The sequence below is a fragment of the Rhinatrema bivittatum genome, chromosome 2 (genome assembly GCF_901001135.1).
Source record: "Rhinatrema bivittatum chromosome 2, aRhiBiv1.1, whole genome shotgun sequence".
Taxonomy (NCBI): Eukaryota; Metazoa; Chordata; class Amphibia; order Gymnophiona; family Rhinatrematidae; genus Rhinatrema; species Rhinatrema bivittatum.
Window position 1 is genome coordinate 311,253,282 of NC_042616.1, and position 27,840 is coordinate 311,281,121.

The following is a 27,840-nucleotide window of genomic DNA, read 5'->3' on the forward strand; positions in this document are numbered from 1 at the left end:
GGGAAGAGGGCCTGCATCCCCGGGCTCTCCTGCGGTGGGAACCACCAGCAGTTCCACTCTCTGCGGCAGGGAGGCCATCTATAATCCCGGGGCCTGCTTAAGGCGTAGTTCTTCTGTAGTCTTTAGTGTTTCAGCAGGGCCGCTGTCCGTGGTCCTGCAGTTCTGCTTCCTCTTCCTTAGGCGCAGGGCCGCGCCTCTCTGCCTGCTTTAAAGGGCCAGTGCAGGTGTGGTCCTCTTCTGACTCCTCCCTGGGTGTTTCCTGCTTCAGCCTACAAAAGACTTCCGTTGTCAGTTCTTCTTCGTCTTCGCAAGGAGTAAGTCCTCCTTAGGACTCCACATTTGCTTCTCCTCCTAGGCATTCTGTTCCATGTGGGATCCCATGTTTTCGTTCCATGTTCCGGTCTCTGCATTTCTTGATGTTCCATAATGTCCAGTTGATTGCCCATCCATGATGTCCAGTTGTCCGCCTGTCCCATGATGTCTAGATATCCGCTTGTTCCAGATGGCTTCAGCTCCGCCTGTCCCATCCCTCATGGTCCATGACCAGTCAGGCTGGGCTGGTAGGGCACATAGTGGCCCAGTGGTCCGCGACCATCCCGGCTGGGGTGTGTAGGGCACTGGTAGGCCTCTCCATCAGACGGCACCGAGGAGTCATCTCTTACCTCGTCAGTCTGCCTTGATGTCTGTAACTTTGATGTCTGCCTCGTCTTGTTCTTGCCTGATGTGTCCTTCCCTGGACAGGTCCTGTCCTGCAGTGTGGTCCTCGACCAGTCCGGGTGGACTATGTAGGGCGCCTGAGGGACCGGGTTGCCTTCCCCTTCCTGTCCTTGGATTTCTGTGGCTGATGCCTTCTCGTGTGGTCCGCGACTCTACCCGGCTGGGCTGAGTAGGATGTCAGAATGGACATTGCCTGGAGGTTCTGGACTTTTAACCATTGGTTTTAGTCTTGCCTTGTCTTGCCATGCCTGTCTTGCCAAGCCTTGCCTTGCCTGTCCATACCTTGCCATGCCTTGATTCTTCGTCTGTCCTGAATCTTTGTCTACCCTGCAACGTCCTGAGTCTTTGTCTGCCCTGCAACGTCCTGAGTCTTCGTCTGCCTTGCCACATCCGATGTCTTCGTCTGCCTTGCCTCGTCTGATGTCCATTTAATCCTACTCTTTTTCCTGTCTTTTAACCAGTTTTTAATTCATGAAAGGACATCGCCACCTATCCCATAACATTTTACTTTTCCTAGAAGCCTCTCATGAGGAACTTTGTCAAACGCCTTCTGAAAATCCAAATACACTACATCTATTGGTTCACCTTTATCTACATATTCATTAACTCCTTCAAAAAAGTGAAGCAGATTTGTGAGGCAAGACTTGCCTTGGGTAAAGCCATGCTGACTTTGTTCCATTATTTATTTATTTATTTATTTATTATTTTTATATACCAACATTCATCTCAATTGAGCTATCACACGGTTTACAATCAGGTACTGTAGGTATTTCTCTATCCCCAGAGGGCTTACAATCTAAGTTTTTTTTTGTACCTGAGGCAATGTAGGGTAAAGTGACTTGCCCAAGGTCACAAGGAGTGACAGCGGGACTCGAACCCTGGTCTCCTGGTTCATAGTCCACTGCTCTAACCACTAGGCTATTCCTCCTCCCTATAGAAAGACATTAAGCCATGTCTTTCTATATGTTCTGTGATTTTGATATTTAGAACACTTTCCACTATTTTTCCTGGCATTGAAATCGGGCTAACTAGTCCTGTAATTTCCCGGATCGCCCCTTGAGCCCTTTTTAAATATTTGGGTTACATTAGCCACTCTCCAGTATTCAGGTACAATGGATGATTTTAATGATAGGTTACAAATCTTTACTAGTAGATCTGAAATTTCATTTTTGAGTTCCTTCAGAAGATTGTGTTTATACCATCCGGACTAGGTGATTTACTACAGTTTGTTAATCAGGCCTACCACATCTTCTAGGTTCACCGTGATTTGGTTCAGTCCATCTGAATCATTATCCATGAAAACCTTCTCCGGAACGGGTATCTCCCCAACATCCTCTTCAGTAAACACAGAAGCAAAGAAATCGTTTAATCTTTCCGCGATGGCCTTATCTTCTCTAAGTGCCCCTTTAACCCCTCGATCATCTAACTGTCCAACTGATTCCCTCACAGGCTTTCTGCTTCAGATATATTTTTAAAAGTTGGCCATAGAGTTTTTGTCTCTATGGCCAACTTCTTTTCAAATTCTCTCTTAGCCTGTCTTATCAATGTCTTACATTTAATTTGCCAATGCTTATGCATTATCCTATTTTCTTCTGTTAGATCCTTCTTTCAATTTTTGAATGAAGATCTTTTGGCTAAAATAGCTTCTTTCTCCTCACTTTTTAACCATGCTGGTAATCGTTTTGCCTTCCTTCCACCTTTATTAATGTGTGGAATACATCTGGACTGTGCTTCTAGGAAGGTATTTTTTAACAATGTCCACGCCTCTTGCACACTTTTTACCTTTGTAGCTGCATCTTTCAGTTTTTTTCTAACTATTTTTCTCATTTTATCAAAGTTTCCCTTTTGAAAGTTTAGCATGAGAGCAGTGGATTTGCTTATTGTCCCCTTCCAGTCATTAATTCAAATTTGATCATATTATGATCACTATTGCCAAGCGGCCCCACCACCATTACCTCTCTCACCAAATCCTGTGCTCCACTGAGAATTAGATCTAAAATTGATCCCTCTCTCATCAGTTCCTGAACCAATTGCTCCATAAAACTGTGATTTATTCCATCCAGGAACTTTATCTCTCTAGCATGTCCCGATGATACATTTACCCAGTCAATAGAAATCTCTCATTATTACTGCACTACCAATTTGGTTAGCTTCCCTAATTTCTCTTATCATTTCACTGTCCATCTCACCATCTTGGCCAGGTGGATGGTAGTATACTCCTATCACTATAGTCTTCCCCAACACACAAGGGATTTCTACCCATAGAGATTCAATTCTGCATTTATTCTCATGCAGGATATTTATCCTGTTGGACTCTATGCCAGCCCAGCCATGAAGCGCCTCACCGCCTCCCGGGTGCTCCTCTCTGTCATTGCGATATAATTTGACCCCGGTATAGTACTGTCCCATTGGTTTATCTGCCTTCCACCATGTCTCTGAGATGCCAATTAAGTCTATGTCATCATTCACTGCTATACATTCTAATTCTCCCATCTTACTTCTTAGACTTCTGACATTAGCATACAAACATTTGTTTGTTTTTTGTTTGTATTTTCATTCTGCTTTTTAATTGATAGGGATGTTAGAATTTTTTAGCTCAGGTGAGGTTTTAGTTTCAGGCACTTGGACTACTTTTCTTATTATTGGATCCTCACTGTTGGGATGCCCTAATCCGTCATTAGTATCCTTTGAAGATACCTCCCTCCAAACTATGCGCTGCTGAGTGACTGTCAGCTTTCCCCTTTGTTCTAGTTTAAAAGCTGCTCTATCTCCTTTTTAAAGGTTGGCGCCAGCAGTCTGGTTCCACCCTGGTTAAGGTGGAGCCCATCCCTTTGGAAGAGACTCTTCCTTCCCCAAAAGGTTCCCCAGTTCCTTACAAAACTGAATCCCTCTTCCTTGCCCTATCGTCTCATCCACGCATTGAGACTCCGGAGCTCTGCCTGCCTCTGGGGACCTGCGCTTGGAACAGGGAGCATTTCAGAGAATGCTACCCTGAAGGTTCTGGATTTAAGTTTTCTAGGTAAGAGCCTAAATTTGGCTTCCAGAACCTCCCTCCCACATTTTCCTATGTCGTTGGTGCCCACATGCACCAGGACAGCCGGCTCCTCCCCAGCACTGTCTAAATTCTATCTAGGTGACGTGTGAGTTCCGCCACCTTTGCACCAGGTAGACATGTTACCAGGCGATCCTCATGCCCGCCAGCCCACCCGGCTGTCTACATTCCTAATAATCGAATCACCAACTATGATGGCTGACCTAATCCTTCCCTCCTGGGCAGTAGGCCTTGGAGAGACATCCTCAGTACGAAAGGACAGTGCATCACCTGGAGAGCAGGTCCTTGCAACAGGATCCTTTCCTGTTGCACCAGGTTGATGCTCTCTGATCATGAGACCTTCTTCCTCCAAGGCAGCACCAGGGCTGCCAGTCTGAAGTCTAACTTCTGTTTATTCGCTGCCTTACTGACTATTAAAAGCACAAACACACTAAATAATATTCCCCAATAGTTAACTTCGTCCAAATACTTTAAAAAAATGTTTTCCCTAAGTTAAACTTACTGATTTCTTTCAGCTCCTCTCAGTGCTCCCACTGGATTTATTTATTTATTTAACATGGTTAACTTTTTTAAACCTCTGCTCCATAAATTGTAACAGTGTACAAATATACCATGCATAATAAAAAATATACTTATGTATATACAAAATAAAGTATGAAACAAAGAATAACAGAACATATGGCAAACAGTACAGTTTGGCTCAACCAAGAGACTAAACCTCACAATGTCCATCACGCCCTCTGGCGTCTCCTGTGTGTTCTATAAGTTAAAGCAGCTTTTATTCTTCAATAAATCATTTTTATCAGCTTGTTGTGTGGTATGTTTTTGCCAACAGAGGACTAAAATGTGCAAGAGGAGAAAATGGCCGTCGGCTTGCTTTTTGTCATTCCTTTGTCAGTATTATTTCCTGAGACACACTGGAAGGGTAGTATTGGCAGTGCAGTGTATCCCATAAACAACCCTCAGGGGTATCAGTACCACACCTTTGGGTGTATTCTCCTCTTACAAAAATGCTTTCTATTGTAGTAGCCCAGCCCTCAAGATAATCTGCTTCCTAGTGGAAGCCCATTTCTTATACTTTTTCTGTGTTGCTGCACCTTTTGCTGTTGTTCAGTCGGACTCTGGTTAAGGGGAGAGGATTTCTGTTTCTTTCTGGATCTGGGTAGCAGCGAGTGTTACAAGATCAGCAAAGTTGATTTCACTTATTCAGTATAGATTGGAATGTGACAGAGAGAAGCAGGGCAATGCTCCTTTCTAAATACATTGAAGTGAACTAAAGGACAAAAAAACAAAATACACGTGATAGTGTTTTATTGGACTGACCTGATACATGGTTGCCTGAACTCTGAGAGTTAAACACTCTTTATCAACACTGACCTGATAAGGGGAGTTTAAGTCTCCAGAGCTAGCCACTGATGTATTTAGTTAGTCCAGTTAAAAGGTAGTCCCTGCAGTTTGTTTCTTGATCTTGTTTCTATCATGTTTACGAATGGATGCACAGTGGATACAAACCCAATGCCTGGCAGCAAAAAATAAACAGCTCCCAATGAGAGAGAAATTATAAAGGAATCAAAAATTACTTTAAAGATAGTTATTTTGAGGATAACTTTCAAACAACCGCACACGGCGGACTATACGTATGTTTATGGCCACACGTAGTTTTAGCATATTATTTTATAACCCATGCTTATCACATATGTGCTTACGATAAATATGGCTTCTGATTTTAGGTTTTAACCAATAATCTCGGATAAAACATTCCTGATGCAAAAAAAATATATATAATTGTTTATTAGATAAATATCTGAAAACCAACACTTCTCCTACTAATCTCTCACCTCTCTTTTGCCTGCCCTGGATCCTCCGCTTTGTTTTTGGCCTTTTCCATGTTAACTACTCAACTGCACAAATGTATATATTTCAATCATAAACCAGCACCATGAAAACATGGATGAACACCAGTTTTTGATACCCGCAAAGAACCTCTAATTTGCTGGAAAATAAACACATAAATTTACAATTTATAAACACCTAAAATCAGAAGCACTAATTATAAAATATGTGTATCTTTACCCCACAACATATGCGCATATATATGCTTATGCATGAGTACATTCAGTGCTTTGAAAGAGAGTATTTCAATACTTTGAATGCACGAACATTTCCTTTCTGTTTTAAAAATATATGTGCGTATATTTTACACGTGAGAAGAAAGTGGGAATTGCATAAATCAGGATTTACACATGGAAGTAAGTATATTTTAAAATATATGCGCGTAAGTGAAATTACCAGTTTTACCAATTAGTCACCATTCAACCCAGTCCTTCTCCAGGCCATCAAGACCTTCCTGGTTCTTCAGTCTGAACTCCACTCCCCCCAGCACACCCAGTCCTCCCACCTGGCCAATAGTACACAATAAACACCTTTAATTAAAATTATGCGAGTAAGTTGGCAAATCCATATGTGTGTTTTTAAAAGAGCAACTTGCATGTGTAAATGTTGGCCCTGCCCCTGAACGCCCCTGGATCGCTCTCTTTTTACGTGCGCATATGTGCACGTGAGCAAAAATACACGTACATGTTTGAAGTTTATAAAATAGCATGTAAGCGAGTAGATGCTACTTATGTGTATTTGTGCTAATTGTTACACACATAACTCTTTTAACATTCATCCCTTTGTGTGTGCCAGTTTATAAATGATGGTGTCACGGTTTCGCTTGCTAAGCAGCCACCCTGTGCCAGTGAGCATCACTCCCAACTGCGCAAGTTATCTCCTTACTGGTTACTTGATGCCTCAGCCCTAGTCCTACTTAACTCAATCTGTCCAGTCCCTCAGTGCCTCTTCATTGAGTCACCTCAGCTCCCTGACATGGCCAGCCTTACCTTGTTATTCTTCTTTACCTTGTGGCCTACCTAGGCCTTCTGCCTTGCCTTGCTTTGGGCTCTTCCAGGCCTCCTGGCCTTGCTCTGCGGCCTTTCAAGCCTACTTGCCATGCTTGGTGCCCTTTTGAACCTTTGTGCTCTAATTTGCAGCCCTCAGGCCTTCTAGATTTGCCTAGCCAGTTTTGAGCCCTGTTGTGGTTTGCTTGTTTCCTGTTGCTTGTCTAGTCCTGTCCTTGTCTGGTCCTGTTCTTGTCCTGTCTTTGTCTAGCCCTGTCCTTGTCTTGCCCTGCCCTGTCCAGTCCCTTGCCTCTTTCCCAGGCCTTGCTCTTTCCTCTGGTCCAGGCCTTGCCTTAAACTTCAGCCTTATCTCCTGACCAGTCTGTATCTACTAGAGATGTGTATCGTGTGATCGATCGTCTTAACGATCGATTTCGGCTGGGGGGGGGGGGAGGGAATCGGATCGTCGCGGTTTTTGTTTTTTAAAATATCGTGTAAATCGTAAATCGGGGGAGGGCGGGAAAACCGGCACACTAAAACATCCCTAAAACCCACCCCGACCCTTTAAAATAAATCCCCCACCCTCCCGAACCCCCCCAAAATGTCTTAAATTACCTGGGGTCCAGTGGGGGGGTCCCGTTGTGATCTTCCACTCTCGGGTCACGAGTGCGTTGATAGAAAATGGTGCCGGCGCTACCTTTGCCCTGTCATATGACAGGGCAAAGGTAGCGCCGGCGCCATTTTGGTTCCTGTCCCCGACGTCATGAGCGTAGAAGATCGCTCCCGGACCCCCGCTGGACCCCCAGGGACTTTTGGCCAGCTTGGGGGGGCCTCCTGACCCCCACAAGACTTGCCAAAAGTCCAGCGGGGGTCCGGGAACGACCTCCTGCACTCTAATCGTGTTGCCGTACGGCCGGCGCCATTTTGCCGTACGGCAAAAATTGCAAAATGGCGCCGGCCACTCGTGACCCGAGAGTGGAAGATCACAACGGGACCCCCCCCACTGGACCCCAGGTAATTTAAGACATTTGGGGGGGTTCGGGAGGGTGGGGGATTTATTTTAAAGGGTCGGGGTGGGTTTTAGGGATGTTTTAGTGTGCCGGTTTTCCCGCCCTCCCCCTCCCCTCCCCCTTCCCCCGATTTACGATTTTTGACGATAAATCGGGGGAATTCCTATTAAATATCGCCTCTAACGATTTTTGACGATTTAAAATATATCGGACGATATTTTAAATTGTCAAAAAATGATTCACATCCCTAGTATCTAGTCCCAGCTCCAGCCTGTGCCTGTATCCAACTGCCAGCCAGAACCTGACTCCAGTTCCCAGCCTGTGCTTGAATCTAAATCCAGCCATGATGTTTGCCAGAAGGGAAATCCTGCTGGCCCCCAGAACCCAAGGGCTCAACCTGCGAGGGAGGGGGTTGGTTTGGCAGAAGACCAGCCCTAGTCATGTCTTGCAGTCCTGTGCTGCTTCTGTGGGAGTATTCCCTGAGTCCAGCCTGCGAGACCGTGACAGATGGTTACCTATGTATCTTTGGTCTTTGTTAGTGACTCTAAGGAGGGTCTGACTTAAGGACTAGGGAAAATTTAAAAAGCTTTACTCACAGAAGTGGCCTTTGTATGCACATACTTTTACACTCATAAAGGAGAGGCATTCCAGGGGCTGGAGACTGGGTGGGGTTGGCCCTTAGTCACATACTTTTTGATGTAAAATAATATGTGTATAAATTCTCTTGGCAAAATTATGTGCACCAAACAGCAGGTGTAATTGTGTGCATATAGCTTTGCCAGGAGAATTTACAAAACAGACTTGTACACGTAAATAACTGGTGTAATTTACGTGCATATTTGATGGCTAACTTATGCGCGCTGTTACAAAATTACACCGTAAGGGGTAGATTTTTTTAAAAATACGCGCACGCATCCATGTGCGCACGATTTTATAACATTTGTTTAGTCAGGGCAGGCAATGAAGAAGATCTGCAGGCCTGCCACATCTCTCCGTCGTCATCAGCAGTGGACAGAGACAATCATGGGCTACAGCAGCCCTGCCCAAGCCACAGCAAGGGAAGAGTCAGGAGCGGAGGACTGGACTGGGAGGGAGAAGGACACTATAGGAGCCAGAGCGCAGAGCAGAGATAACTTCAGCAGCAGAGTCAGCACGAGAGAAGCATGCGGTCAGGGCAGGTAAAGCATGCTTCTTTATTTTCAATTTTGCAGCTGGGTCGCCAGGCCCTGTTCAAGTCAGCTGATTGGTGCTACGCCTCCCCCTCGATAGCACAAGGCTAGCTTGGCCGGTCTTGACAGTGTCTGGTTACCGTTGTATCCGGACATTGTACAGCAAGCTTTAAAACCGGACTGTCCGGTTCAAAACCTGTTGGTTGGCCACCCTATTCTGAGTATGTGCAGGAATTCCTGCTTATTTATTATTTTATTTATTTATTTAGAGTTTTTATATACCGGCAATCATGAAAACATATCTTGCTGGTTTACATAGAATGGGGGTGCAATAAATACATAGAACTAGAACTGTGGTGACAGAAGGTACAGTTACATATAACAAGGGTGGCCGAACTTGGAGAAGGAAGAAGAGAGGAGAGGATAGAAATGGTTAAACAATATACAATTTAAATGTAGTATACAAAATAAATGTTATATACAAACGGCAAGGTGTTTTAGGAGTCATTGGATTGTTGCTGCCTCATGAACCCCCCCCACCCCCCACCAGTCTTTTTTTTGTCTTAGCTCTGCATAGACGCATTTTCTAGTCTTTCTGTTAGTACAACCCCCTCCACCAATTTTATCTACCCTGTTATATCGATATAATTTGTACCCTGGTATCACAGTGTCTCATTGGTTATCCTCCTTTCACTAGGTCTTCAAGATGCCTATTATGTATAAATCTGCCTTTAGCCCCCATACATTCTAAATCTCCAATCTTATTTTTCAGTCTTTTGGCATTCACATACAGACTTTTTAAAGAAGGTTTATTTGTATTTCTGTTGTTGTGATCGGGCCTGGGTCCGTGGGCTGGTCACAGTCCATGCACTTGCATGACTTGGGTGCCTGGGGCCAGTTCACTGGTAGAGTGAGAGCCCTTGGGCCAGAGCACAACCCCAGGGCAAGGCTCCAAGCTACGTGCCATAGATAGGTGAGTGCATCCGGGCATGGGCGGGGCTTGATACTAGAACACTCTTGAACTTGGAGCATGGCTTGAACTCGGAACACTTAAAGGCTAAACCTGGACACACAGGAGTGAGACCCAGCAACGCAATGTTGGTCTCAAGGGTAGCCCTCCGACCACCCGATATCCCTTTCAGACCTACCACTTAGGTATAGCTTAAGTGTCAAGACAGACGGAGGCAGAGGACTCAAGTCAAGACTTGATGAAGGCTAGAACATGATCCTGAAGTTTTGGGACAAGACAAAGGCTCTGAAGACTTGGATAAGATGAAGACTGTGAAGGAGCCCATGAGCTGTGCAATGTGCCCTGCACAGCTCATGGGCTGGTTTCGGACCATGTCGATGGCAGCGCAGACTCTGGACTTGGACCATGACGAGGAACATCATTTGAAATGAGGAATAAGGCTTGGAATAAGAAACATGGCTTGGAACGAGGAACAAGGCTTGGAACAAGGAATATGGCTTGGAATGAGGAACAAGGTGATGTGCTGGCTGGCCAAGTTCCACGAGATCAGAATTAGGAACAAGACTAGGAACTTGGAACTCGGAACTTGACATGGAACTTTGAACTTTAAAACAAGGATTCCGAGTACTTGATCCAGCAAAGACATACTGGAAAGCATGGAAGCAGGCCTAGTGCTACAAGATGCCCTACACAGCCCACTATGGGCTTGTTATGGACAGTGATGCTGGCATGCCTGCAGGAATTTGGAACATGGAATGAAGACTTGGACTGACACACTGGAGACGAAGACTAGGACTCTGGAAACAAGGAACAGAACTCTGAAGACTTGGAAGACTTGGCCCCAGGACTTGGGTAGCGACGCAATCTACACAGCCCACCATGGGCTGGTCACGGGCCATGAACTTACAGAACTCGGATGCAGGGCTCCAAGGGCTTGAAGTACTTGGACACAGGAACATGGTGGAGACTCAGGAAACTTTGAAGACCAGGAATCAGAAACATGACAAAAGACTCAGGAACCAGGAGCAAGACAAAGGTTCAGGAACGAAGACTTGAACTCCAGAATAACGGCAAAGACTTGGACTCAGGACTGAAGTCACTGAAACAGGAACCGACGAGAGACCAGAACATGGAATGAAAAAATCCGGAATATGAAGTCCATCATAACAAGAGCATGACCATGGCAGATCTTGAAGGACGAAGAACATCTTGGACAACCATAAAGGTCCTTGCGAAGGCAGTGAGGGACTGGCAGAGAAGTCCTTTTATAGGGCAGCAGGCATGACATCAAGAAGGGCCATGGGTCTTTTCCTGCCGCTGTCTCTTTAAATCGTGCCTAGGAGGATGTCAGGTGCAAGAGTGGCATCAGAGGCAGGAGTGGCAAGATGGTGACATTTCCAATCCGCACCAGATATTGGAGCCGGTGTCTCTCTGCACAAGCGGGCGTCGGCAGCACTCAGCCTCAAAGAGAAGGCAGTGTCTGTGGCGGTTTGGGCTGCCAGGGGCAGTGCAGCAGTGTGACTTGGCCACAGCAGCGTGGCGTTGGCGTAAAGGAGTTGCTCCCAGGCCTGACCATGGGCGGTAACCACAACATTTGTTTTTATATGTATCCACAATTGGCTTATCAGATGATATAGGCAGTTTGGAGTCATTTTTATCTGTACGCTCTGTATTTAAATACTTCTGGGCTTTTTCAGCTTTTACAAATACTTTTCGGGGTATTCTGACTTACTTGGTTTGCTAGTATCCTTTTAAGATACCTCTCTTTGAACTATCCGCTGCATAGTTATTGTTAATTTTCTCCCATATTCTAGTTTAAAAGCTGTTATATCGCTTTTTAAAAAATTGATGCCAGCAGCTTGGTTCCACACTGGTTAAGGTGGAGCCCATTTTATCGGAATAGGATCCCCTTTCCCTAGAATGTTCCCCAGTACCAGACAAATCTAAAACCCTCTTCCATGCACCATTGTCTCATCTATGAATTGAGGCTGTGGAGTTCTGCCTGCCTCTGGGATCCTGCGCATGGAACGGGGAGAATTTCTGAGAATACTACTCTGGAGGTTCTAGATTTCAATTTCCTACCTGGAAGTCTAAGTTTCACATCCAGAACCTCCCTCCTCCACCTTCCTATGCCATTAGTACCCACATGTAACATGAGAGTTGGCTCCTCCCCAGCCGTCTCTAAAATCCTACCTATGTGGCATGTGAGGACCTCTAACTTTGCACCAGGAAGGCAAGTTACCAAGTGATCCTCACACCTACCAGCCACCCAGTTATCTACATTCCTAATGATTGAATCACCTACTACAATTACTTTCCCAACCCTTCCTTCCTGGGCATGGACTGCTGGAGACACATCCTCAGTGCAAGAGGATAAAGCATCATTTGTAGGGCAGGTCCTAGCTATAGGATCACTTCTGCCACACCAAGTTCATAGTCTCCTGCCAGGTAACCTTCTTCTTCCAAAGGCTGCTAGACTAGAGTTGCTACCTCTCTACTATGTCCCTGAAGGTCTCTTCTGTGTACCCTTCTATCTGCCTCAGCTCTTCCAACGCTGCCACTCTGGCCTCCAGAGATCAGACTCATTCTCTGAGAGCCAGGAGTTCCCTGTACTGGGTGTACACATACAACTTCTCATCAACAGGTAAATAATCATACATGTGGCATTCGGTGTGAAAGACTGGATAGCCTTATCTCACTGCTAGACGTCTGTCTACATCTTAATTTGTTGAGCTGTTGAAGTCTTAAAAAACAGCTGATTCAGCTTAAAAGCTGTCTCAATTTAAGGGTTGTTAAATTCAACTCATGATTTTAAAGTTATTTAAGTGTCTTTTAAGTCTATGGTTTTTAAATTGGAGTGGTAGGTGATGAAATATAGTGATTGACCAGGAACAGGACTAAAATTAGTCACTAAAATCATGGTTAATTGAATGTTATTCTAAATCACTAACTGACTTTTATTTTGAAGATGTTCTGCCTAGTAGGGGTGTTAGTTTATCAAAAAAAAATATGACTGGGGTGGTTGAAAGGGTGGGAATCAAACCAGTGACAATTGACCAGGAACCAGCACTCTCAACATCTCAGATCAAGTAAGTGACCCTTGCAAACTCATAACTGGAACACTAGCAAACAACTAATAACTTTTACTAGCACACAGACTTAATCAAAGTCTACTTGCCAGTACACGCACAATGCGAACACTGTCAATAGAATACTAACCTTACACACAATATAAACAGCCAATAATAGTTTAAGCCTCCAAGAAATTATTTTTTCTCAAGATTCAAGCTCCCTTTCTCAGAGCCATGCACGTGATAACACTCACTGAAAAATACAAACCTGCTTTTTAACTCCGGAATAGCCTGGCTTTGACCTTGAGAGCTTGAGATATCCATAACTTTGTCCCATCAAGCCTGTATACACAACTTATTTTGGCGCATGGATAGTGAGGGGGCGGGGAGAAAGATAGTGGCAGCTTAGAGATGCCCTTGTTACAGCAGATCAAAGGAAGGGTGCGTAATCTCAGTTCACAGCCCAAGTGTAGGCAGCATTCACTTCTTTTCATTTCTATTCTTTTATTAAGCACTTTTATAAACTCTGAAATCCAAACAAAGTGGGGTTCACAGTCTAAACCAAAGCAAAATCATCAAAACACCAACACGATAACAGTTAAAATTAGTTTGTGCTTTGGTGTTGGCCAGAAACAATTCCTCTTCCCCTGCAGCTTGATTCGGTTTCCATGATCTTTAATGTCTCTGCAAGGTTCCTTATTTTGGGATACTTAAGGTGGCTGCATATCATAGGTTAGTGCCTGCTGGCTAAGATGCTGGGTAGAATCATGCCTGTTATACCTTACAAATGGCAGATAAATACAGGGCCGGTGCAAGGGTCTGTAGTGCCCTAGGCAGACCAATGTTACACTCCCCCCGTCCCCCCCCAAACCCACCCTGAGTTGAATGTGCCCCTCTGACAGTGGTAGATATATAGAGTTATGGTCTCTATCTTACAATGCTCTCTCTCCCCCCACCGCCCTATGTCACACAAACCTAGCAGGTGCTCCACGACTGCTGTCACTCTCACTCCCCGCCCACTGATGCCGCCCTAGGCGACTACCTAGTCCTGCCTAATGGTCGCACCGGCCGGCTTTGAATAAATGGAAAGCACTATAAATAGGATTTCAGTGTGTATCTAAGCTTTGAAAGCTAGCCCCTATGTATGGTATCTGTGTGTGCTTCTACTACATCAGAGGCCTGCCCCCAGTGAGTTACTTTTTTTGGATAGAGATTCTGTTAACCCGCGAAACCCACACTATTCACAGCGATGTACTGCCACATTGATCATCCACATGCTCCTGTCTTTCCTGTGTCTCCGTTTCTGTGCATTCCTTGGGGGCAGGGAGCTGTGAAACCTTGTGCGCCTGCATGATATGCGCTGATCATTGTGCCGCCACCACTAACCAGACACGTGTTCAGCTTGTGTAGTGCTGCACATGCTGTCAGTTCAGTATGGCATTTAAAAACAGGCTGCGGAGTCTGGCGCTGAATTGTGAACCTGTGTGGCATCGCCGTGCCAGTTGCCTCAGGATAGGGAGTACTAAGGTTACATCACCTCTCACTGAGCCTTTATTAATGAGTAACCATCATAGGTGGAGGTGCAAAGGGCCTCGGCCTTCCCTTCTGCTTCGCTCTACTGTCTGATGCTTCTCACAACCCAGGAGGCTGTTCCCTGCTGATGCTGAGCTGCTGGAGAAACCAGGTTCATTTTTTTTCTCTCGGAGAGTATAATCTTGCGGCTTAAAGAGACGTAAACACAAGACAAAGGAATACACTCTGGGACCGATATAAAAGCAGTGCCAGGTAAATTCTTTATTTAGCCTCTTGGAGTTTCAACTTTTCAGTCATAAGAGTATTTAACAATCAGCTTTAAAGTCTCTGCAGGGAGCAAGGGGTGCTTAAGAGCCTCCTCCTCCTCGGGCTGTGGTTCTGTGCCCTGTGCCAAGGAGACGTGCCTCCTCCCTCCCTCTCTAATCAGGGGCTTGGCAAAAGAGAACCTGCTTCCGACTCCAGCCGCAGGGATTGGAATTAAGGTTGCTGCAACAGCCCCCCCTCCCCCGCTCTCCCCCCAGGTCCACCTCCAAAGGGTGCAGGCTTCCATTATACATAGGCCCAAAACAGTTTCCTCTACCATTCCTCCCACCACTATGAGAATTGTTCCCAGCTCCCCTGACTCCGGCTGCGTCGTGCACAGGAGACCTGCCTTCAGGCTGCACTCATTTGTCTTACGGTAGGTATTAGCTACCGGAGTGTGTAGCCAAACAAAATACCGTTCCGTTTCTCCCGGGTTTTTGTTGTTGGCTTCACTGTACAGTGCAGCTGAAATGGAGTGGAGGGCCGTGTTTACTAAGTGACAGGCATCCTGTCTTTGCTCACTCTCCACCCATTGACACAGCAGCACCCTGCCCACCTCTTACTGCTGTGCAGGGCTGAGGGAGATTTACTGCTCAAAAGAAGCAACACAAAAAGGGAAGCGTGTTTATCTGGACTGACTTTGAAGTGAAAAAGACTGACTTTTTGGTGATTGTTTCTCTCACCGTACCTTCTGTATGCAGTCCTTTGGCCTCCTCCAAGGAACCAATTAACCCTTGCTAAATAAGGTCCAATACAGGTTGGTGATGCCAGTGTTCTTAAATTAAACTGGTCTCTCTCTATGTTGCCGGGCAGGAGAGGGAAGGTGAAATCTAATTTAGGAAATGGGAAATCATTTCTCTATGGTTTGTGTGGTTGTTGCCTGAAGCTAAATACATCATCGTGCTTAGTGGAGAGTAACTCTGGTGTGAGAAATGTGGCACTGTACCAGTTGCCGTATTATTGCTACTGTTCTTTGGTTTTTGGGAGGGGACAGGGCTGCCAGTTTCCTCCTGCTGCTTTGGGCTTCCCATTCAGTCAGGACTGGCCTCCATTCATCTATGGTGCCGTCAGCCTTAATTTGCAGCCCCTTGGGTTTTCCCCTCCTATTTTTATGACTTCCTTCCAACTCTGCATTTTTATCATAGCGACAGTCCTCGGCCAGCAGTCACAAGTCGCGGCTTCCTCCAGAATTTGGCTTACATGGACCCTAAGGCTGGCCTTTAGGTGTTGTAGTTGAGTCATGGCCAAGACCCCCCTGCAGGACTGTGAATGGTGCAGCTGTTGCATCTCCAGCCCCAGCTAGCATGGGAGGGTGGTGGGGAGTTGAACCAAGTTTTTCTGCATGGGGGACTGTAGCACTGCTGCTGAGCCACTGGGCTGGTCTCTGTTGACTCTGATTTTTATATGGTCAGAGAAGGTGCTAGAGAGAGAGAGAAAGAGAGAGAGTGGAAAATCATGGTCTCAGTTGTGATCTGAAAGCCAGACTTGATCAGTGTCATGGCGATCTAAAACCTGGTTTTATTAGTTTGTGTCTCTCCGATCTCAGATGGTGCTCCTTTCATCCCTCTGCCTGAAAATAATTACTTGGATCATGGACAGAGATTTGGGCAGTGATTTTGTGTCCCACCTGGTCACTGATCCAGCTCTGCACAAGGTAAAGATTCATGTGTCACAATGGGATAGAGGGAATGATGAATGGAAGCCATGTAGGCTGTGACTAAGAGTTTTGCAAGTGATTCAAAATTTGGTGGCTCGGGTATTAAGTAGCTCTTGCCATTATGATCACATAAGATCTGCATTGTAGAATATATACTGGTTACCTATTAAGTGGAGAACCATGTTTAAGATAATGATGCTGATGCATAAGGCTTTGAATAATGAAACACATTCTTCATTAGTTCTTATTGAAAATCTATAGGCCTGAGAAGTATTTGCGTTCAGCTGGAAAATGCTTTTTCAATGATCCATCAAAATGTGTTGTGTGCTTGGCCGAGTCAAGGAATAGGCTGTTTGCTGTGGCAGATCCAATGGCCTGGAACAGTCAAACTGAGGCACCAAGAAAGGAGGTCTGCTTTAAAACCTTTAAGAAGAAACTGAAAACATATCTTTTTAGGCTAGCTTTTGGAATAGTCTGGGCTATATTAAGTTTAATAGGAGGCTTTTGTGTTGTTATGGTTTTATGTTTTCTTGTTTTTGTTTTTTATGTTTTATATCTATGTATTTTATTGATTTTATGTTTTTTTTGTCTTCAAATAGTGCTTATATTATAATTGTTTTATCTGTGGATGCTTTTTGTGAGCCACTTAGAATGGAGGATAATGTGGCAGATAAATATTCCAATAAATAAATAATACCATGGGTAAAGCGGTGCACTTCACTAAATTGCTTGTATTTTAAAGTGGAGTATTGGGGGGGGGGGGGGTGTATGGTAGCATTTTGATATTTTGTATTGGACCAACATAATTTTAAAAACTGTGGCATTGTACATAAGCTTTCAAGACTACAAAGATGTCTTCAGATTTGACTGGTCGAAGAAGGATCTACTATATTTGTTGACGTGTCACTGTGTTTTAGAATCTCTTTGCCATTAATTATCTCTTCAGCTGTTTTCAGACTGTACATCTGTGAAGTGGAATGAAATTAAGGATGTAAATATATATAAAAAGTTAGCCATTTAAACCGCTGAAAGGTAAACGGTTAACAGTGTAAGTTATAAATACATGGAAAAGCTGCCTGCAGCTGTAAGAGGGGATGTTGTGGGGGGGAGGTTAGGTGAGAAGGAAAGAGGCACCTCCACCCCTGCGTGCCTGCACTTTCCCTGGGCTGGCCAATAGCAACTCAGCCTGTCTCATTGTAAGAGCTTAATCTCACGACTGCCTTGGCAAACCAGTCTTTTAAGAGCCAAAGTAAAATATATTTATATTTTGTTTCTGTGAACAGTAGACCAGAGATGGCCAACTCTGGTCCTCAAGAGCCACAAACTGGCCTGGTTTTCAGGATATCCACATTGAATATGCGTGGGGTAGATTTGCATACAGTGGATGCAGTGCGTGCAAATCTTTCTCATGCATATTAATTGTGGATACCCTAAAAACCAGGCCTGTTTGTGGCTCTTGAAGACCGGAGTTGGCCACCCCTGCAATAGACTTTGAGAGGACTGCTGGTAGGGGCTATATGTCACCTCCTCTAATCTACAGTTTACTTTACAGTGAAAGGTCTGCCATGCAAATTAAACGCTTGTCGTATGTTCTGGTTGGAGCAACTCAGTACCTTTTATGGGGTTCTCAGTCCATGTTATCTTCCTGTGCATTAGAATGATTTTTGCTGTAGCAGCACTCTGGGCAAAGCAAGATGGAAATCACTGCAAGCTTAGCTAGCTAAGCTGGCCTGTGAGGTATTTTCAGTCCTGGGGACTTCTGGGACTTCTGCAGTGCCTTCATGAGGGAACGCAGCACCACACGTGCACACAAACCTCATTTTAATCATCCCAATCTCGCCCCTTTTGTTCAGATTTTTAATTCATTCCTTTGGCATGATTATTAGTGTTTAAAGGTTTGGAAAGCTTCTCCTTTCATACTGTTATGAATGTAAGTAAATCAGGGGCTGCTCTGCTGATCCGTATCAAAATTCCATGGAGGCTTCATGTTGTTGCATATGAAGTATGAATAAGGCATGAAGAGCTGAAGAGTGGACTTGGGAAATTGGATTTTTAAAAAAAAAACAGGGAATGTTCTTATAGTAATAAGTGCAAACTTTTATTTCAAGACAGTGTGAAAATTAAAGAAGTATGGGAACGTGTTGTCATGGCCATGTTAAACACTGCACAGCCATGCTAATACTGCCACATGTGGCAATTTAAGTTTCATTGTGCTAATTGGCCCAAAATGAAAGGGCTGGTTAGTGTAGGGAACTCCTCCACTCACACGTGATGCTCAAATGAGTTGCTTCTGCAGCCCTTCAGATGCCCTCCCCATCCCTCCCCAAGTTGAAAAGGACCTCCGGGCCTTCCCAAAACTCCCTTCAAATTCTTCCAGGCCCTCATGAAAGCCACTTCCGTAGCTCAACCAACAACTCCCCTTACTGACAAAGGTCTCCAGGCACTCATTTATTTAATTTTTAAAAAATGTATAGTTCATAGATATCCTTTGTTCACGTCGGAGTACAAGCCAAACATACACAAGAGTAAAACAAACAAGACCTACCAGGTCTGAGCATAAACATAAAACCATCTATCAAACAGGGCCAAAGAGTCCACAGAACTACCAAAGCCAAGAACCAGCTCCCAAAAAGTAGCAATCTCAGATGCAACGAAAAAATGCAGACCTCATCTGATCTTACAGAGGCCAATAAGTAAATTTCAGTCACAAAGACCTTAGTTCTCCAGCACAAAAGTTTGTTTAAATAGGAAGGCTTTCAGGTGATCTTTAAATTGAGCAGTGCAAGTTAGCAGACCAAGCTGTTTGGGAAGGGAGTTCCAGTGTATGGGACTCGCAACTAAAAATAGCACGCTCGCCAGTTTTAACAAAATGTGCAGATCAGTGATTGGAGTATACTACAGTCCACCTGGTCAAGATGGTGAGACGGACAATGAAATGCTAAGAGAAATTAGGGAAGCTAACCAAATTGGTAGTGCAGTAATGATGGGAGATTTCAATTACCCCAGTATTGATTGGGTAAATGTAACATCGGGACATGCTAGAGAGATAAAGTTCCTGGATGGAATAAATGATAGCTTTATGGAGCAATTGGTTCAGGAACCGACGAGAGGGAGCAATTTTAGATCTAATTTTCAGTGGAGCACAGGATTTGGTGAGAGAGGTAACAGCTGTGGGGCCGCTTGGCAATAGTGATCATAATATGATCAAATTTGAATTAATGACTGGAAGGGGGACAGTAAGCAAATCCACCGCTCTTGTGCTAACCTTTCAAAAGGGAAACTTTGATAAAATGAGAAAAATAGTTAGAAAAAAACTGAAAGGAGCAGCTACAAAAGTAAAAATTGTGCAAGAGGCGTGGTCATTGTTAAAAAAATACCATCCTAGAAGCACAGTCCAGATGTATTCCACACATTAAGAAAGGTGGAAAGAAGGCAAAACGATCACGGGCATTATTAAAAGGTGAGGTGAAAGAAGCTATTTTAACCAAAAGAGCTTCATTCAAAAATTGGAAGAAGGATCCAACAGAAGAAAATAAGATAATGCATAAACGTTGGCAAGTTAAAAGTAAGACATTGATAAGACAGGCTAAGAGAGAATTTGAAAAGAAGTTGGCCATAGAGGCAAAAACTCACAGTAAAAACTTTTTAAAATATATCCAAAGCAGAAAGCCTGTGAGGGAGTCAGTTTGACCGTTAGATGATCGAGGGGTTAAAGGGGCAATTAGAGAAGATAAGGCCATCGCAGAAAGATTAAATGATATTTTTGCTTCAGTGTTTACTGAAGAGGATGATGGGGAGGTACCCATATCGGAGAAGGTTTTCATGAGTGATGATTCAGATGGACTGAACCAAATCACTGATCCTAGAAGATGTGGTAGACCTGATTGACAAACTGAAGACTAGTAAATCACCTGGACCAGATGGTATACACTCCAGGGTTCTGAAGGAAATAAAAAATGAAATTTCAGACCTATTAGTGAAAATTTGTAACCTATCATTAAAATCATCCATTGTACCTGAAGACTGGAGGGTGGCTAAGTAACCCCAATATTTAAAAAGGGCTCCAGGGGGGATCCAGGAGACTACAAACCAGTTAGCCTGACTTCAGTGCCAGAACATATAGAAAGACATGGTTTAATGGAACAAAGTCAGCATGGCTTTACCCAAGGCAAGTCTTTCCTCACAAATCTGCTTCACTTTTTTGAAGGAGTTAATAAACATATAGATAAAGGCGAACCGGTAGATGTAGTGTATTAGGATTTTCAGAAGGCGTTTGACAAAGTTCCTTGTGAGAGGCTTCTAGGAAAAATAAAAGGTCATGGGATAGGTGGCGATGTCCTTTCATGGATCACAAACTGGCTAAAAGACAGGAAACAAAGGGTAGGATTAAATGGACAATTTTCTCAGTGGAAGGGAGTGGACAGTGGAGTGCCTCAGGGATCTGTATTGGGACCTGTACTTTTCAATATATTTATAAATGATCTAGAAAGAAATACGACAAGTGAGGTAATCAAATTTGCAGATGATACAAAATTGTTCAGAGTAGTTAAATCACAAGCAGTTTGTGATAATTTGCAGGAAGACCTTCTGAGACTGGAAAATTGGGCATCCAAATGGCTGATGAAATTTAATGTGGATAAGTGCAAGGTGATGCATATAGGGAAAAATAACCCATGTTATAGTTACACAATGTTAGGTTTCATATTAAGAGCTACCACCCAAGAAAGAGATCCAGGCGTCATAGTGAGTAACACATTGAAATCATCTGTTCAGTGTGCTGCGGCAGTCAAAAAAGCAAACAATATTTAGAATTATTAGAAAGGGAATGGTGAATAAAACAGAAAATGTCATAATACCTCTGTATCGCTCCATGGTGAGACCGCACCTTGAATACTGTGTACAATTCTGGTCGCCGCATCTCAAAATTGCGATGGAGAAGGTACCGAGAAGGGCGACCAAAATGATAAAGGGCATGGAACAGCTCCCCTATGAGGAAAAACTAAAGAGGTTAGGACTTTTCAGCTTGGAGAAGAGACAGCTGAGGGAGGATTTGATAGAGGTGTTTAAAATCATGAGAGGTCTGGAACGGGTTAATCTGAATCAGTTATTTACTCTTTCAGATAATAGACTAGGGGGCACTCCTTGAAGTTAGCATGTGGCACATTTAAAACTAATCGGAGAAAGTTCTTTTTCACTCAACGCACAATTAAACTCTGGAATTTGTTGCCAGAGGATGTGGTTAGTGCAGTTATCTGCTATTAATTAAGTTGACTTAGAAAATAGCCACTGCTTTTTCTAGCAACAGAAGCATGGAATAGACTTAGTTTTTGGGTACTTGCCAGGTTCTTATGGCCTGGATTGGCCACTGTTGGAAACAGGATGCTGGGCTTGATAGACCCTTGGTCTGACCCAGTATGGCATGTTCTTATGTACAGTGAGGGCACCTCGAGAACTCTGTGATGGGCAGAATGTAATGGACGTGAAGGAAGGTAAATATGTAGAACAGGATTCATTGAGGTTACAGAAGTACCATTGATAACGTATGGATAAGTAAGACAATCGTGCCTTTCATCCTTCATTTGATTGGAAGGGATTGCAGGACAAGAGTCATTTATTTCTTTATTTTAAAAGATTTATAGTCTGCTCTCTCCCATGGTTCGAGGCGATGCACGATATGAACATACATAAGCATAAGAAAAATTGAAAATGTCATAATGAACAAATATGGAGCTGTAAAAAGAGCCCTGCTTCTGAGTGAAAGGGAAAAGGAAGGAGAGAATGACTGATCTAAGTAAATTACTCAAATGCTTTCTTAAAGGCCTCCAAATCTGGGATGTGATGTATCTCACACGGTGGTAGTACATTCCATAGGATGGGCCCTGCGGAAGAGAGAGACCCTTTCATGAGTCTCTACCAAATGTATTACTTGAGGTGAGGGACTGGAAAGAAGATTTTGGTTAGAGGACTGGTATTCAAGTCATGTGTTCTCGAACATTAGTTTCGGTCAAAATGTGAGCCACTGAGTTCTGTACAATCTGTAAAGCCCAACCACCATTCCCCCTCAAACTGGCAAGAGCTTCCATGGTTTCCAGACCCCTCCCCCCAAAAAAATGACAAGGGCATCTGTGGCCCATCTGATGTCCTCCCCCAAACCACATTCATCTTCATAGTCATGACTGCTGGCTGTGATGCCAAAATCAAAACACCTTGGCTGATATTCTAACTAACATGGTACAGATGATAGCACTTAACATGCATGCTAGAAGCACATATCAGTGCACTTAATTCTTGGGCATTAGTCAATGCGTTATTAATTCTAATGTCCAAAAGTAGCTTGGCCCCAGAATGTACCAGGACAAGAAAGAAAATAGAATCAGGCATAAGACTAAAAAGTGAAGAAGCAACTGATTTTGGAACCAGCAAATTGAATAAAAGAATTGGAAGCGACGTCCTGCAGGCAGTCAGACTTGTATGGCTGAAAGCTGGAAGATCTCTTTTAACAGAGAAGGCAATGGTAAAGGCAGAGACAGAATTTACAAACAGACTTTTAAGCCACATAAGATACACCCTCCAAAGAATTGGTGTAACTTAACTTTACACGTGTTTGTGCATACTGGACCAGTTATCCAGACATTTTCATTGCAAATTTATGTGCATAAGTTTGCTTATGAAAATGCTGGTGAAAATCTAAGTATGTAAATTACACTCAGACTTTAGCCCTACTCGCACAGTTGTAAAATTTCCCTGTCTACTGTCTTGGGGAGCCTGCCACCATCAGGGTCCATCAGTGATGGCCCTGTAATGCTGATGGCCCTGTAATGCAAGCTGCAGATGCTTCAAGGATCTGGCCTTTGATTTCAGTGGCAAAAGTCGTGGCCTGTTCTGGATTTATTTATTTGGGAGTTCTATATAGCATCGTTCCAAGATAAGATCTCAAGATGCTTTAAAACAGCGATTCTCAACTGATGTGTGGTAGAGGAGTGCTGCCGCCGGAGGCCATGTCAGCGGGGCAGAGAATCGGAGAGATGATATATTCCGCCACCAGAGGCCAGGCCAGCAGCGGCTGAAGAGCAGAGAGACCCTGTGTGCCTGCCGCCGGAGGTCAGACCGACGGGGTTGAAGAGAGGAGAGACTCTGTGTGCCACTGCCAGAAGCCAGGCCGCCGGAGCCGAAGAGCGGGGAGATACTGCACACCGCCGCCGGAGGCCAGGCTGGCAGCAGCTGAAGAGCGGAGGTCAGGTTTATTGGGCCAAGCAATGAGAAGAGGCTCCATGTGAGCTTGTGTGTGTGTGTGAGTGGCAGCTTTGTGTGCCAGTGGTAGAATGAGTGCCTGGGTGTGTGAGTGAGAGCTTGTGTGTGTGTGTGGTAGAATCGATGCATGAGTGCAGCTTTGTGTGTGTGTGTGTGTGTGTGTGTGGTAGAATGAGTGCCTGGGTGCATGAGTGGCAGATTTCTGGGTGTGTGGTAGAATGGGAGCAAGAGCATTTGTATATGATTGAGAGCTTGTATGTAAGTGAAAGAGCATGTGTGTGAATGAGAGACTGGGCGGAGGTGATGTGTTTCTGTGAGAGAGAGACAGACTGGTCAGTGAGGTGACTGGTGTGTGTGTGTATGTGTGAGAGACAGACTGGTCAGCGAGGTGACTGGTGTATGTGTGAGAGACAAATTGGTCAGCGAGGTGACTGGTATGTGTGAGAGAGACAGAGACTGGTCAGGGAGGTGACTGATGTGTGTGTGAGAGAGACAGAGAATGGTCAGCAAGATGACTGGTGTCTGTGAGAGAAAGATTGGTCAGCAAGGTGACTGGAGTGTGTGTGAGGAAGAGAGACTGGTCAGGGAGGTGACTGGTGTGTGTGTGTGTGAGGAAGAGAGACTGGTTAGGGAGGTTACTGGTTTGTGTGAGACAGAGACTGTGTGAGTGACTGGTTGTGGGCCCTAAGGAAGAGGACCGTGAGGACAGAGCTTCAGCAGCCATTGCTGCTTCTGGTGAATGCTATTGGCCTGCAAGGGAAAGGAGTAGGAGAGTTGCTAGAGAGGGTAAGTAAAGGTGGCTTTTTATATTTATTTTTCTTGATTGACTGCCATTTTAATTTTTGGATATTTTGTGATATGTCTGCTGTTTTGAAATATTTTATTGATATTTGGACATGTTTTAATAATTTTTATGCGTTTTTAATTGTTGGATGTTATTCTGTTCAGCAGCTGTTTGTAATATTTGTTAGTATAGTTTTACAATTATTTCTGAGTGGGGATTTATAGCAGCTTGGCTTGTTCTGTTTTCCTAATAGGAGATGCATTAGTGTTTAGGGCCTGGTTAAATATTTGTAGTGTTGTCTTTTCATAGATAGGGTTGTTACTGTTTGAGTGTGTTCCATAATACAGGTTTAACTTTGTGCGGATTAGTTTCTGTGCATTATTGCAGATCCTGGGACTATGTTAGGTGCTATATTTCTCTTTCCATTTCTCCAGGTTTGCACTGCATGCAGAGTGGCTTTTTTGGGTTTCCATTCCAGTTTGTCTCCATATTTATAATTTGTGATCTTTTTGGTAAAGGTGTGTGACCCAGGTGAGGTATTTTACTAGCATGTAGGCATTTGTATCAATCTTATTTGTTGTGTTTTCTCAATAGAGGACATGCATTAGTGGTAAATTACTGTCTTTTCATAGGAGGGGTATTGTGCCTACCAGTAAAGGGAGTTTGTTTTGCTTTTACTGAGATGTCATCAGAACCAGAATATCTTTTTTGTATGGTGAGCTGTACAGGTAATGCCCTAGTTCTGCTCTGCACCCATTGTTGGGGGTCGAGGGGGTTCTTGTGGATGCAGAGTGCATGTTTACATTTAGCCCCAAGGCGGTCACAAGTTCAGTGTGTCACGCATGTGAGAACCATCTGTCAGGTGTGTCCCGGCCGAAAAAAGGTTGAGAACTACTGCTTTAAAGGACTAGCATGGCGTAAGTCTCGTTGCCTTTATTTTAGTCCTGCTATGTATAATGACAGGATGCTGCCTATTTAAGGTCCTGTGAAATTGGTCATATCCCTCAGGAGGAGGGAGAGCTTGAGTTCTCTTCCCGTCATAAGGTCTCCATCTGAAAGTCTTCCTCCTTTATTTTGCTGTGCTCCACCTTCCCCCTCCTCGCATACGTACGCACTCCTGGAAGAGCTAACCACGCTACCGTGTTAATGAGGCTCAGCAGGGTAGGCACCAAGTTACTGTGTGTTCTGATGGAAGCCTGCGTCCTAATGTACAACCCTAGGTTGCCGGAAGCTGCTGCTGCCGCACCATCGTATTAGATGTCAACATCTGACCTGAGTGCTGTTATGCGTGTCAGTGTTGCTGCTCCCGGTGAAGGGTTTGCAATTGGGGAAAATGCTGACGTCTTGCTAACTGCCACCATAATACAAGCAGAGCTCTGCTACTTTGCACAGCTTGTACTAGTTCTTGTTCTTGGTGGTCACTGATATTTTGATCCTGGACTTGAGATGAGGACAACATCCCTGTATTGTGTTCATGTGGCTTACCTGTTCGTATTCATTATGTGAAAGTGGATCTGTCGTAGTGAGCCGTGCCTGAGCCTGTTTATGTGTTTGCCTGTCCGCTGTTCACTTTCATTTCTGCTTTAGGTTTGTCACTTTACTTGGAAGTGATGGCGATGGAAGCACAGGCGTCGTTCTCAGCTCTATGGCACCTCCCCTCCTCCCCCCAAACCCTCTTACCAACTGCCATATATTGCTGATGTTACAGAGTTTCGGATAAATGAGTACATGCCAAATTTGATAAAATTAATTCAAAATATTTAATTTGGTATTTTCCTAAATGTAATGCTCCATGTTACTACTTGACTATCAATTGTTCTGTAATCTACTATTGATTTCTTAAATGTTGGATAATATGATAAATAATAGTTGTATTGTTATGGTCAATTCATTGGACCTACGTATTGTGATCATATATATCCAATTATGTATTGAAAAAATTGAAATGCAATAAATAAAAAAAAAATTAATTCAAAATAAACTACAGTATATAGCGGAGACCTCATTTAACTGGTTAAACTAAAAGAACTGCTGTACATATTTCTTCCTCTTGCCAAACATATAGTGTTAAAAACTTTCTACTGTAAGGGGCACATATCACACAGCATGTGAAGTTAGCAATGTGCATGTCGACATGGCTCATTCTTGGCATGTAAGGCTAGGTCAGACACTCTGGTTTGGCTCTGGCTTAGCTCCAGCTTTTGATTTTATTATTGGTAGGCTCAGTAGTAAATAGATGTAAGAGTGAGGGGCTGATATGGATTGAGAAGTGCTTTTTTTGCATGCTTGCAGAATTGCAGCTTATGAAATGTACTGTGTGTACTGACCGACGAGCCACAGTACACTGTAAAACAACAATATAAACTGAAGCCCATTTGACAAAAGGCTGCATGTTATTCCGTTGTTTATGGAAAACCTGGCTTTTCTCTACAGCATCCTAAATGCTGTTTTGGGGGGTTTATGATTTTTGTGTTATTTATTACATTGTGCTTTAAAGGTGATGTTGATTTTTTTGTTATGTTCTCTGTATTTGTTATTATTGATGATTATTTTCTAACCCTGATTTTTGTAGTTGATTATTATGAAGGTAATTTCCAGAGGCATTTCTCTGGGTAAAACGGTGTTTTACCCTTGAAAATGACTTGTTATAAAGTTGTCTGAATGTTCCTAAGTTTATCAGGACTAAGCGGAAGGTGTTCCTGGGGACAGAGTAGGGAAAGGGTTTGGATTTGCGTGCATATTGGTGAATTATGAAAAAAATGGAGTGAACTGTCGAGTATCTGGGCAATTTTCAAAAGCCCCTTTACCTGCATGAAGTCCCTTTACGCGCGCAAAACCTTTTGAAAATTCTGCCCTATGGAGTGAATTTTCAAAGGAGTAACATGCAATTTTCAAAAGCCCGCTTATGCATGTAAAACTCAGTTTTACGCGCTTAGGGGCGTAACCCTTTTTAAAACCCTCCTGCGCGCGCTGAGCCTATTTTGCATAGGCTCGGCGATGCGCGCAAGCCCCGGGATGCACGTATGTCCCGGGGCTTGAAAAAAGGGGCGTGCCGTAAGCGGTCCGAGGCGAGGCAGGGGAGGGGCCAAAGGCCTGCTAGGCCGGGGGATTGCGCACTGGCACTTGGCCGGCGCACACAACCTATGCCTGCCCAGAGGCAGGCACAACTTAAATAATAAAGGTGGTGGGGATTTAAGTAGGGCTGGGGGGGGCGGGTTAGATAGCGGAAGAGAGGAGAAGGTGGGGGGGGGGGGGGGGAAAGGAAAGTTCCCTCCGAGGCTGCTCCGATTTTGGAGCGGCCTCGGAGGGAATGGGGAAAGCCATCGGGGCTCCCCTAGGGCTCGGCGCACACAGGTTGCACAATTGTGCACCCCCTTGCGTGCGCTGACCCCGGATTTTATAACATGCGCGTGGCTGCACGCACATGTTATAAAATCAGGCATA

General features: G+C 44.2%; 1 protein-coding gene across 7 annotated transcripts in view; it reads left to right on the forward strand.

The window, feature by feature from the left end:
* The window catches only part of COBL (cordon-bleu WH2 repeat protein), a 438,118-nt gene that overhangs the window by 152,926 nt on the left and 257,352 nt on the right, over positions 1-27,840 (forward strand). For 2 of the 7 annotated variants that reach the window (XM_029589711.1, XM_029589717.1), the window contains exon 1: positions 14,949-15,080. The exons of 2 other annotated variants lie outside the window; for them this stretch is intronic. In XM_029589711.1, coding sequence (XP_029445571.1) covers positions 14,998-15,080 — 83 coding nt within the window. In that variant the 5' untranslated portion in view covers positions 14,949-14,997. Of the gene's footprint in view, positions 1-12,840; positions 12,887-14,515; positions 14,654-14,948; positions 15,081-15,298; positions 15,462-27,840 lie in introns of those variants that run through there. 3 more of the 7 variants (XM_029589716.1, XM_029589715.1, XM_029589713.1) reach the window with 3 other exon arrangements.